This window comes from Tachyglossus aculeatus, chromosome 16 (assembly GCF_015852505.1).
Source record: "Tachyglossus aculeatus isolate mTacAcu1 chromosome 16, mTacAcu1.pri, whole genome shotgun sequence".
In the NCBI taxonomy this organism is placed as follows: domain Eukaryota; kingdom Metazoa; phylum Chordata; class Mammalia; order Monotremata; family Tachyglossidae; genus Tachyglossus; species Tachyglossus aculeatus.
The window spans coordinates 27,294,936-27,307,870 of NC_052081.1; the positions used below are offsets into that span (position 1 = coordinate 27,294,936).

At 45.1% G+C, this 12,935-nt stretch overlaps 1 protein-coding gene across 1 annotated transcript in view; it reads right to left on the reverse strand.

Annotated features, from left to right (window-relative positions):
- Positions 1–10,590, reverse strand: part of SLC18A2 (solute carrier family 18 member A2) — a 33,495-nt gene extending 22,905 nt beyond the window's left edge. Inside the window, exons 1-3 of the mRNA XM_038758182.1 lie at positions 10,512–10,590; positions 8,272–8,400; positions 6,183–6,534 (exon numbers count right to left, since the gene is read on the reverse strand). Of these exons, the coding sequence (XP_038614110.1) occupies positions 6,183–6,534; positions 8,272–8,392 (473 nt within the window). The 5' untranslated portion in view covers positions 8,393–8,400; positions 10,512–10,590. The remainder of the gene's footprint in view (positions 1–6,182; positions 6,535–8,271; positions 8,401–10,511) is intronic.
- Positions 10,591–12,935: the final 2,345 nt, after the last annotated feature.

The window sequence follows — 12,935 nt, forward strand, 5'->3', positions numbered from 1 at the left end:
AAACAAGCACATTCCTACCCACAATGAGCTCATACAGTAAGCACTCAATAAATATGATTGGATGAATGATTAAATGAATACACTGAAAGCTCAGTAGACTGCAAAACACTAAACTGTGAACTCAAATATATTTCAGATCAAGCACTGTTGCCCAGATTCCTCTCTCCAATCACTTCCTCCCTGGAAATCTCAAATTGCTTTTACTGTGGATGACCTTCATGTGCCTCACCATGCAGCAGTTTACAATCTCCACGCAATGAGAAATCTAGACTGTAAGGTAATTGTGGTCAGGTAATGTTTCTACCAACTCTGATGGATTGTACTTTGTACAAGTGCTTTGTACAGTGTTCTGCACACAGAAAGCACTCAGTAAATACCACTGAGGATGATGAAATTCCCCTTTCCTCTTTATCCAAACCGCTACCTTGCTGGTTCAATCTCTCATTTTACCCCGACTGAATTAGTGCATCCGCCTCCTCTCTTATCTCCCATCCTCCTGTCTCGCCCCACTTCAGTCTACACTTCACGCTGCTGCCCGGATCATCTCTGTACAGAAACGCTCTGGGCATGTTACTCCCCTCCTCAAAAATCTCCAGTGGCTGCCTGTCAACCTATGCATCAAGCAAAAACTCCTCACTCTTGGCTTCAAGGCTCTCCTTCACCTCACCCCCTCCTACCTCACCTCCCTTCTCTCCTTCTACAGCCCAGCCTGCGCCCTCCACTATTCTGCCACTAACCTCCTCCCTGTACCTCATTCTCACCTGTCCTGCTGTCAACCCCTGGCCCACGTCCTCCCCCTGGCCTGGAATGCCCTCCCTCCACACATCCGCCAAGCTAGCTCTCTTCCTCCCTTCAAAGCCCTACTGAGACCTCACTTCCTCCAAGAGGCCTTCCCAGAGTGAGCCCCCTTTTTCCTTTCCTCCTCCCTATCCCCCCACCCTATCTCCTTCCCCTCCCCAAAGCACCTGTATATATGTTTGTACAGATTTATTACTCTATTTATTTTACTAGTACATATTTACTATTTTATTTATTTTGTTAATGATGTGCCTTTAGCTTTAATTCTATTTGTTCTGATGACTTGACACCTGTCCACATGTTTTGTTTTGTTGTCTGTCTCCCCCTTCTAGACTCTGAGCCCGTTGTTGGGTAGTGACCATCTCTATATGTTGCCAACTTGTACTTCACAAGCGCTTAGTACAGTGCTCTGCACACAGTAAGTGCTCAATAAATGATTGAATAAATGAATGAATGAATGAATTCTGCCAGAAACTTTCTCCTGACTCCCAGTGGGTGAATTATCTGGTTTCTGCCAATTCATTCGCCAAATAGCTGCTTTCCCTACATCCTGAAAAAATGAAAAAGTCACTACTAATTACTAAAGGCCAACTGGCAGGGATTCACTACACTATATGCTAAGATAGGCTGCAGGCTTTTTTCTTGTAACTCAGGTACTGGTTAAGACTTGATTTTCAAATGCACAAGGTGCCCAAGGAAATAGATATACATGACTTATTGCTATTAGTTTGATTAAAAACCTAAATAAGAAGCTGAAGAAGAAGTATGGAAGTACTCAGTAATTAGCGCAAACCAAGAAATACAAATCAATTCCTGCTCCTTCATTGAGCTGGTGTAAAGCAGGGATGCATCCTATTTCCCATTGTCCTGATTTGTCTAGACTGTAAGCTCACTGTCTGCCAACTCTGCTGAATTGTACTCTCTCAAGCACTTAGTAATAATAATAATAATTATTATTGCACAATAATATGTAATATAATATATATTTACACAATATAATTATTATTATTAAAAATAATTATTAATAATAATAATGGTATTTGTTAGGTGCTTACTATGGGCAAAGCACTGTTCTAAGCACTGGGGGATACAAGGTGATCAGGTTGTCCCACGTGGGGCTCACAATCTTAATCTCCATTTTACAGATGAGGTAACTGAGGCACAGAGAAGTTAAGTGACTTGCCCAAAGTCACACAGCTGACAAGTGGCAGAGTCGGGATTAGTACCCGAAGCCCGTGCTCTTTCCACTGAGCCCCGCTGCTTGCTCTACACACAGTAAGTACTCAAAATACTATTGGTTGGTTGATTGATAAGAAAAAGTTTTCATATTTTCAATGTGCCAACCCAGATTTCCTTTTTTGTTTCCAAAGTCAAGCAATTTTTCGGACCAGCTGTCGACAGGAGCCCCTATGAGCCTCCCTTCTTCCTTCCACCATCTTAATTAGCTGCAATTCTATCCAGTGGCAACCCTGGGCCTACCAAATAGGCCACTTGGCCCTCAAAATATGGGGAAGTGACCAAATGCACTATCTGCTCTCAGCAAGTTCAGTAACTGTGTTTGCACCCTAATCATTGCGTATGCCAAACAGGAAGCCATCTTTTCCAAATCTAGTCTTTCCATCCCTTGTTCAGGAAACCCACCACCTGCATTATTCATAAAAACTACTCTTAGCCTTCTCTAAACACTTCCAAAAGGCAGCATTGACAGGAGCTACTAGAATTGTATAACCATAGTGACATAATCACCCTTTGGAAAGTTGCCAATTTTTTTTTTCCAGCGGCCCATGTAGGTTTATGTTTCCTACCGTTTGTGCAAGATCATGATGCTCTGCATTATTTCAGCCTGAAAGGCAGACGCGATCGTCATGTGCTCATCTAGGCTGTCCATTGACGAAAGACACGGACTCGCCACCATCACTAATGCAATAATCTCGATTCTTGCTTAGGGGGCGTTTAAAAGCAGGTGTCGCCTCAAAATTTACACATAGCAATCTATATGAAGCACCCTAAGAAACAGCTTCCTTTCAGAAGTAACCCCAGGCCTGGATGTCAAAGGAATACAGTGGCATCTTCACCTCAAATTTGGAGATTTACTATTTCTAGGCACACTACCTTAAGGTTATCAGGGAAGCCAGTGCAATATGACTTGAACCTATACCCACTTCCAGCTGGAAAGCTTTTATTTTGCTTTCATTTAGGGACCTGGAAGAAGTTCAAAAAGCATTCTTATTGTCATAGAAGGTCCCTAAGAAACAGACAGGTGAGGTGACTTTCCTGAGATCACATAGCAAACTGGAGTGAAAACTATAAAGATCTACCCATAGTGAGAACTGGTAACAGATGAAGGGTTTTGAGACCTTTGGAAGTACTGTGTAATCTAATATCAAGAAAAGGATTGGTTTTGATGCCTGTTCATGTAGATGTTCAGGACAGGAAATATTTCGTAAATTGTGGTCTCCGCATTTCTGTTTCTTGCATAATTGAGATAATGATCTGTTTATGCTTCAATCAAAATGAGGACTGGATTGAAGTCACATCAAATAAAGAAGGCAAGTAAGTTTGGCACTATTCCATAAATGATCCACACATACCAAAGGCAATCGGCCTTGTGTCCAACAGAAACTGAAACACTGTACTATGTAAAATTGGCTTTCGTTTTGCAGATGTTGTTGCCAGCAGGGACCTTGTAGCCCTGGGTGTTGAGTGTCTTTGGGAAAGAATCTATTGCACAGTTTGTGTCTGTAGTTTCTAGATAGCCACTAGTTAAAAATGGGTTGCTTCTGGGTAGCACAAGTAAACCATTAAAAAGAGAATGAGATTTTTAAAAGCCAGCATTTATAATTTGCTTTGGAAATCTGAAATGCTCAAACCATTTGAGGCAGGTCTCCAAGTATTGTTCTGCTTGACTCCTGCCATTCACACCCAGGTGTTTCACAAGGGCATTATTATGGAAATTTCTTCCATTTTGATGCAGAACAGTTGAGCTATTTATCTTCTCAGAACACAAAACCCTGGGTAGTTTTCTGTAATTATAGCAGATGTATTTTTAAGAATGCTTTTTAGCTGGTGTGTTTGTTTTCTTTTTCTGAACCAGAGAGATATTGAATGCTACCTTCCTGCTGAGGCTTATCTGTGGGATTACATTGGAATCTACCTATGACTTGATTTTGCTGATGTGTGTTTTAGTAGGTTCTGTAGGTTTCACAAAGCTGCAGCTTTGAATGGGACTCTGCCTTGGTATGACAAGATAATGATAATAATAATGGTATTTGTGAAGTGCTTACTATGAACCAAGCTCTGTACTAAACCCCGGGGTAGATACAAGATATTCAGGTGAAGCACAGTGTCTGTCTTAAATGGGACCTAGTGGAAAGAGTATGGGTCTGCTGTGTGACTTTGGGGAAGTCATTTAATTTCTCTGTGTCTTCGTTTCCTCATCTGCAAAATGGAAATTCAGTACCTGTTCTCCCTCCTACTTAGACTGTGAGCTTCAACTAGTTCCTGATTTTCTCACATCTACCCCAGTGCTTAGTACAGTGCTTGTCACATAGTAAGCACTTAAATACCACAATTATTATTATTACGGGGCTCATAGTCAAAGTAAAAAGGAGAACAGGCATTGAATCCCCATTTCACAGATGAGGAAACTGAGGCACATGGAAGTTAAGTGTCTTGCCCAAGGTCACATAGGCAAATGGCAGAGCCAGGATTAAATCCCAGGTCCTTTGACTCCCAGGTCCCTTTGCTTTCTACTGGGCCATGCTGCTTCTCAACACATGAGAGGTTCATCAAATTGGTCTAGGAAACCACAAGAGAAGTCGCACTGTCCATTGTCCTTAACAGTAAAAAGTAGTCTACTCCTCAGTGAGGCTAGCTCAAGAGAAGGAATTGACATCACCCCCTACAACTCCAACATCATTTTCTAAAATTGCAGCTGTAAGAGATCTTCAGAGATCTTTGATCCACTAGATATTATTTCTCATCGTTATTCCTCCCTTGGCAAATTCATCTGGTCTCTACAGAGTAGCACTTAAAAGAGCCTAACCTCCCTCCTCACTACAAACAGCTTCAAAGAGCCTCATGTAGGACAGGGACTCTATCTGATCTGAATATCTTATAGCTACCTCAGTACTTAGTGCAGTGCTTTTTAATGGTACTTGTTAAGCATTTACTATGTGCAAAGCACTGTTCTAAGCATTGGGTTGGATCCGGTCCCTGTTACAAAGTCTAAGTGAGAGGGTGGAGGATTTAATCCCCATTTTACAGAAGTGGTAACCGAGACACAGAGAAGTTACCACTGACCCAAAGTCACTCAGCAGACAAGTGGAAGAGCCAGGATTGGAATCCAGATCCCCTGACTACCAGAGTCATGCTCTTTTCACTAGACCATGCTACTTCTCAATACAAGAACAGTTAAGCTGCTTAGCATAGAGTAAGTACAAAACTAAATAACACAATTATGTATAACCATAGGTTTAAGGGAAAAAATAAATGGACAGTACTTAAAAACTTTAAACAGGAAAGGATTATTGTACAGAACCTTAAGGATTACCTAGACATAAAACAGTTCCTGTAGTTAAACAGTGGATAATAATAATAATGATAATATTTCTTAAGCGCTTACTATGTGCCAAGCACTGTTCTAAGCACTGGGGTAGATACAAGGTAATTAGGTTGTCCCATGTGGGGCTTAAAGTCTTAATCCCCATTTTACAGATGAGGGAACTGAGGCACAGAGAAGTGAAGTGGCTTGCCCAAAGTCACACAGCTGACAAGTAGTGGAGCTAGGTTTAGAACCCATGACCTCTGACTCCCAAGCCCAGGCTCTTTCCACTAAGCCACACTGGATGTAGGGAAGAGCTAGCCAAGGGAATAAAATTGAGAGGAAAGCACACAAGCCTGGGGAATCCAGAGACCTGAGTTCTACCTTCAGCCCTACCACTAAATCTCAGTTCTTTATGCCTCAGTTTCCACATCTGTAAAATAAAGAGAATCTCTGCCCTTCCCTACCATTGGGTGTTGAGAACCAAATGAGGTCGTTCATGTGCAGTGACTTTGGTAAAATAAGCACTATTGGACAAACTCAAAGCCACATTAACATGAAGCTTCCACTCCAGGACTCATCTTGCCCCACCCTCTTTTTTCAGTCAGGCATGTCTTTGGTGCAGGTGGAGAAAAATGGCTAGAAATACATTCACTGATGAAGAGAAAAGGTGTGTATGGCCGGGGGGGAAGGGTGTGTGTGTGGGGGGGGGGGGGGTGCTCATTTTTCATTCGAGTCACTAATGGATGATGGAATGATGAGTGGTATGGAAAGGTGATGTAGAAGTAGAAAGAAGCCAAGTTAACATGAAATGATTTGATTGATGCATGAAATTACCTACCTGTTGGTCAACGGCCCTATAAAAGGGTTAGTGAGGAGCTGGACTGTTGCTTTTGAAGCAAACAACAAACCAACTTGCACATTTTCATTGAGCAGGTCTTTGTCTTCCTTGGGACAATCAGAAGAGGTGCTGGTTGAATTAACTACCATTTGCTGGATTGCGGCTCGGTATAAATCTCCTCGAGACAATCCCCTAGTAGCATTTTCAATCGTCATTGTGGAGTTATCATAATAGGAGAAGATACTCTGAAAGCTGGGGGTTGAGGGTGAATCAACCTCAGGCTTGATAGTCTGGATTTCGGTGGCATTTTTCTCATGCTCAATGGTGTATAAGTAACTCGGAATGATAGGCACTAGAATCAATCACAAATACAACACAGAGGCTGATAACATACTGTAAATTTATCTGCTCTCCAAAACTTGGTGCAACTCATTCAAAAATGTCAAACACCAGAACTAGCTGCATGCTTATTTTCAAAACCCAAAAACAGTATTTGAGTTTTCAGATCTTGAAATGTAACTCACTGCAAAGAATGCAAATCACAGACTCTGTCTGAATTCTACAGCTCAGAAATAACTGCAAGATCAACTACTCCCTCTCACCCACCAAGGCCTTGCCCCCACCCCAGGCATTTAATTAACTGTGGTTCACGGAACAGTGGGGGTTATTATTATTATCATTATTTATTTCCCTCAAGAGGAACATTATTTAAAAGGCAAAAATGTTATCTGAAGCCTAAGGCAGAACCTGTGCAGGGTCAATTCAGTGCTTCCCTAGAAAGAGCATTTATGCAGATGGAGAAACATTTAAACCTAGGAAGCGAAGATACAAATTGTATTATACGCCTTAAGACCCTGGCAGGAAATAGCAATTCGGAAATTCTGCAACAGTTTAATGTTGTCTTCTCTTGCATTCACTGGGAGTTTGTGTTTATTAAACAGTAGGAGTTAAGCCTTAATAATATATTTTACTTTTTGAGCATTAAGATCTAACCGTCTAAAATTTTTAATAGTGGAACACTGTGTCTTATGGAGGAGAGAAGGGGTCACAATAGTAGGAACCGTCTCTATAAGTTACCGACTTGTATTTCCCAAGCGCTGAGTACAGTGCTCTGCACACAGTAAACACTCAATAAATATGATAAATACGATTGAATAGGGAGTCCTTTTTTCACTTGCATATTGCAAGGGATTAACTCTATTTGCTTTTCTGAAAACCACATGTAATGAGTAAACCTGCAAATCTAACATTTTGAGTCATGTATAAGCAATGTGGCTTTAATTAAATTAAAAAATAGAACTTTTTTAAAAAAAGATTACACATCAAATTTATTCTTTCTATGCATTTTGTTCATAAATTGAATTGTGATGAGTCTGTCGGGAAGACCTTATGGATCTTTTTAGCTATTGACTACTCATACTTGAGATGTCAAAAAGGCTTACGCTGATACAAGCCCTCTTAAAATTCAAAACCAAGATGGAATGGAAATTGTTTCCATTTTAACACACTTGCAGTGGTGTTCATCGATGAAATATACAGTTTTGGATTTCCTGGAAAATATTATTCCAGTAAGTGGGCATACAGAAGATCCTAATTAAGTTCCCCTTGATGAGTGTTTAATAAACAAAAAAAAGTACAGAGACCTTTAGAATTCTAGATAATCTTCCCCTGCAACAGAAATCTTTTCCTCCACAGTGAAAAAAGAGAACAATCAAAAGGAAGCATAAGCTCTGAGTCTTATCTGGTCTGTCACATTTTTTGACATGAAGAACTCCAAGAAAAGAAGTTTTAAAACTGAAATGATGGCAACAACTAATGCCTCTGTAGCCCAGGCACCCAATACAATTTGCTTAGAAGTCTGAAAAATGAATGCTAATAATTACACTGAAGTCCCGGCTACAGTCTTTGTCCCCTGGTAATTGATTATTCGAAAAGGGTCAAAGAACTCATTCGATTCTATTTGATCAGAAACAAATAAATTGTCTTGGTCGGGAGCTGGCGGCCACAGTGGACTTTGAATGTCCAAGCATCGGTACTACGCTTAGAAGCGATTGCTAAAAGGAGATGAAGAAACGGGTTTTTCACATACCCACTACAGTGAGTAGCATGTTGTCTAGCAGCAAGGCAATGAAGACTATCAGCAGGATTAGTTTTCGGGACTGGCGGCTTTCCCTAAGCCAGCGGAGTACAGCAAATTCACTCGGAGCCATAACTTCTGCTGCAAATAGAGAGGACAGTTCAGTGACTCCTGGAACACCGTTCCAGGCATCCTGTGTTAGATTTTCAGCAACTTAGTTTAAAGATCACTTTTCAGGATCAAGTTAGTAGCTGAGGAGGTTAGCACGCCAGAACGTCAATTCCCCTTTGAGTTCCATCTCTCCAGGCCTACCTTCCTTCGCCTCTTGAAAAGGCACTCTCTACTTTTCTAGTTCCTTAAAATTAGAGGGGAAAGGTGGGGTGAAACTTCAAATTAAGAGACTGCAGACGGTAAACTGGTGGTGGGCAGGGAATGTGTCTACCAACTCTTTATATTGTACTCTCCCAAGCGCTTAGTACAGTGCTCTGCACACAGTAAGCACTCAATGAATTCTATTGATGGACTGAGAGGTGTTGTTACAGGAATTCCCATGAAACTAAACCACCACTTCCTTTTCAATTTTGTTCACCCTCTGAGGAAGATGCCTCTTGTTCATTATCCCTGGTCTTTTCCTTTCAAATCATCAGGAAGGATTTGTCAAAACGCCACAATCCACCAAGCCCAAACCCCTCTGACACAGAACTTCCGTGGGGAGTTGAAGACATTCAGGCTCCCAGAGAATTTGATAGGTTTCATGGGGGAAGGAAGACTCTGTCTCTCAACTTCCCCAGGCTCTTTCCCCCCCATACTCACCCACCCTTCTTTTTGTTCTGAGTTTCCCACAGCTCCCCTTCTCCCCGCCCCCATCCCTGCCCCCTAACTAGGCTAGAAATCCATCAGGAGTCAAGTAAATAAAAAGCAAGTGGCCAATTACAGTCAGTAAAGGGTGAGAAGGAGGAAGAGGAGAAGCAGGAGGAGGAAGAAGAAAAGCAGGAGGAAGAAGGTGAGACGTAGGAGAAGGAAGAAGAGAAGCAGGAGGAAGAAGGTGAGAAGTAGGAGGAGGAAGAAGAGGAAAAGCAGAGGAAGAAGTGAAGAAGCAAGAGGAAGTTACAGGATGAGGAAGAAAAGCAGCAGGAGGAAGAAGAGAAGTGGGAGGAGGAGGAGGAGGAGAAACAGCAGAATGAAAAAGTAGAGAAGCAACAAGAGGGTGAAGGAGAGAAGCAACAGGAGGAGGAAGAAGAGGAAGAGAAACCAGAAGAGGAAGAAGGGGAAGATAAGCAAAAAGAGGGAGAATAAGAGCAGAGCCAACAGGTGGAGGAAAAAGAGGAAGATAAGCAGAAGGAGGGCAAAAAAAGGAGAAGCACAGGAGGGGGAAGAGGAGGAGAAGCGACAGAAGGAGGAAGAAGAAGAGAAACAAGAGGAGGAGAAGGGACAGGAAGAAGGAAAAGAGGAGAAGCAACAGGAAGTGGAAAACGAGAAGAAGTAAGAAGAGGAAATATGAAAAGCAACAGGAAGAGGAAGAGGTGAAGCAGCAGGAGGAAGAGCTAGGGAAGCAACAGGAGGAAAAAGGGGAGAAGCAGGAGGAGGAAGAGTGAGAGAAGCAGGCGGAGGAAGAGTGAGAGAAGCAACAGGAGGAAGAAGGGGAGAAGCAGCAGGAGAAAGAGTGAGAGAAGCAACAGGAGGAAGAAGGGGAGAAGCAGCAGGAGGAAGAATGAGATGAAAAGGAACAGGAGGAAGAAGGGGAGAAGTAGCAGGAGGAAGAGAGGAGCAACAAGAGGAAGAAGGGGAGAAGGTGCAGAAGGAAAAAGAGAAGCAACAGGAGGAAGAAGGGGGAAAGCAGCCAGAGGAGGAAGAGCTGAAAAGCAACAAGAGGAAGATGGTGAGAAGCAGCCGGAGGAGGGAGAAGCAGCAGGAGGAGGAAGAGTCAGAGGAGAAGCAGCAAGAGGAAGAGTGAGCGAAGCAAGTGGAGGAAGGAGGGGGGGAAAGCAGCCGGAGCAAGAAGAAGGGGGAAAAACAGCCGGAAGAGGAAGAAGGGGAGAAGCAGGAGGAGGAGGAAGAGTCAGAGGAGAAGCAGCAAGAGGAAGAGTGAGAGAAGCAACAGGAGGAAGAAAGGGTGAAAACAGCCGGAGGAGGAAGAGAATAAGAGCCACGGGAGGAAGGGGAGAAGCAGTAGGAGGAAGAAGGGGGGAAAGCAGCCGGAGGAGAAGGAGAAAGGGGAGAGTCTTCGTCCCGTCCCGCGGGAGCATCCTTACCTGGCGGTCCCCCGGGGGGCTGACCTGTTCTGTGCCCCGGACGGTGCCCCTGCGGCTGTGGGCGGCGTGCCGCGGGGTCCCCGGGCAGTGGTGGGCGGCTGGCCGCTGGGTGCGGCGGCCCCCCGTTCAGCCCCGCAGCCCCGCTTTAGCCGGGTCCCGCGGCTGACGTCACCCACCGATGCTTATCGCTCCGGCTCGGCCCCACCGCTCACACCACAGGACGGGACACACCGCCCGCCCACGCCCCCGGGACCCGCCCCTGACACCCTCCTCCTCTGCTCCCCTGCCCCCTCCTCCGCTCCCTGCCCCCCTTCTCCTCTGCTCCCTGCTGTCCTGTTCCCCTGCTCTCCCTCTCCCCTCCTCCCTGCTCTCCTTCGCCCCTGCTCCCCTTCTCCCCTGTTCCTCTCTTCCCCTGCTCCCCGTCCCTCTCCTCCCCTGCTCCTTTTCTCCCCGCTCTCTGCTCCCCTCCTCCCTCTTTCCCTGCTCCCCTCCTCCCTCTTTCCCTGCTCCCCTCCTCCCTTTCCCTGCTCCTCTCCTCCCCTGCTCTCTGCTCCCCGCCTCTCCTCTCCTGCACTCTTCTACCCTACTGCCTCCTCCCCTGTTCCTCTCCTCTCCTGCTTTCTGCCCCACCCCGTTCCCCGTTCCTCTCCTTCCCTCCTCCCTGATCCCTCTTTCCCTGCTCCCCTCCACCGTCCTCCCCTGTTCCTCTCCTCTCCTGCCCTCTGCTCCCCTGCTCTCTGCTCCCCTCCTCCCTGCTCTCTCTTTCCCCGCTCCCCTGCTCCTTTCCTCCCCTCCTTGCCCTGTTCCTCTGCTCCCCGCCTCTCGGGGCTGCACCGGACTCGGAGCCCCTCGGGGAGGCTGCAGCGGGGATGCGCAGGGACCCCGACCCTCCGCCGGCCTCCTGCCGCCCTGGCTCCTGCTCGCCGCTCGCTAATCTCATCAGCCTGCTTCCAGGAGACTCCGCCTGCATCAGGCTGCCTTGGCGGGGGGCTCCTTTTGGTTTCTTTCCCTAGACTATTTGCAATGAGGCTATTTTCGATCTGGGGGTTAACTCTGCTTTTCTTCAATCCCAGGAGATCTGGAACAAGGGAGAAAAACAAGGCGGGGGATCAGACTAGATTTACTCGCGGGGTGATGTGGGTTCCCTTTGCCGCGGGAGAATTGTCCGGGTGGGCATGGGCTCGGAGCCCATTCGGAAGCCAGAGAGAGCCAAAACAGGGTCTTCCCACGGCTGACAATTCAGTAAATAGAATTGCAATGAGCGGTTCCAGTATGAACAAAACTGGCTGGCCAGAAAAACAATTGAAGTTGACAATGTTGCCTATTGTAGGTCTGGGAGTGGGGAGACCTTGGGTCCTGCTCCCACCTATGCCACTGGTCCAGTGTGTGATCTCGGGCAAGTCGCTTAACTTCTCTACACCTCAGTTACTTCATCCAAACAATGGGCATAAAATACGTGTTCGCCTTTCCTCTCAGACTGTGAGTCCAGTGTAGGACAGGGATTGTGTCCTATCTAATTTTTGTATACTGCTTTGATGTATAGTAAGTTCTTAATAAAGACCAACGGTTTATAGCCCTTCACATTTGAAGTTGCCCCAGCTGATGAAATTCAATAATGAGAGTATGTGTGCATGTATTTCTGAAAAGACCAAAATGGGGGCCACAGTTTCAACCCTACCATGATTATTATTGTGTCGTCGAATCGTTTCCGATTCATAGGGTCTCCAAGGATATATTTTTTCCAGAACTTCCCGTCCTCTGCAATAATCCACAACCTTTCTAATGGTTGCGGAATGGTTCTTCCGTTATCGGAATGGAATGGTTCTTCCGTTATCGTTATGGTCTCTATCCACCTAGCTGCCAGTCTGCCTCTTCCATGTTTTCCCTGGACTTTTCCTAGCATGAGTGTCTTCTCCAGAGAATTAGTCCTCTTGATTATGTGTGCAAAATATGCTAATCTAAGTCTAGTTATTTGGCCTTCCGAAGACCACTTGGGTTTAATTTGCTCTAAAATCCATTTGTTTGTTTTTTGGGCAGTCCATGGTGTTCACAAAAGCCTTCGCCAACACCACATTTCAAATGAATCGATGTTCTTTCTGTCCTGTTTTTTCACTGTCCAGCTTTCAGATCCATACACTGTCACTAGAAACCCTACCATGCTCATGTAATAAAGTCTGCCCTGTGTTTTGCCATCGTGCTTGTTTTTCCAGGGCTTGATGCTGTTTTGTTTCACAATCCTCTTGATGCTTCTCAAAAACAGTCACTCCTCTCCTGATTGCCTGATGCCACCAAAGATATCCCAATCCTCCTCGACCTCTCAGCTGCCTTTGACACTGTGGACCACCCCCTTCTCCTCAACATGCTATCCAAACTTGGCTTCACAGACTCCGTCCTCTCCTGGTTCTCTTCTTATCTCTCCGGTCG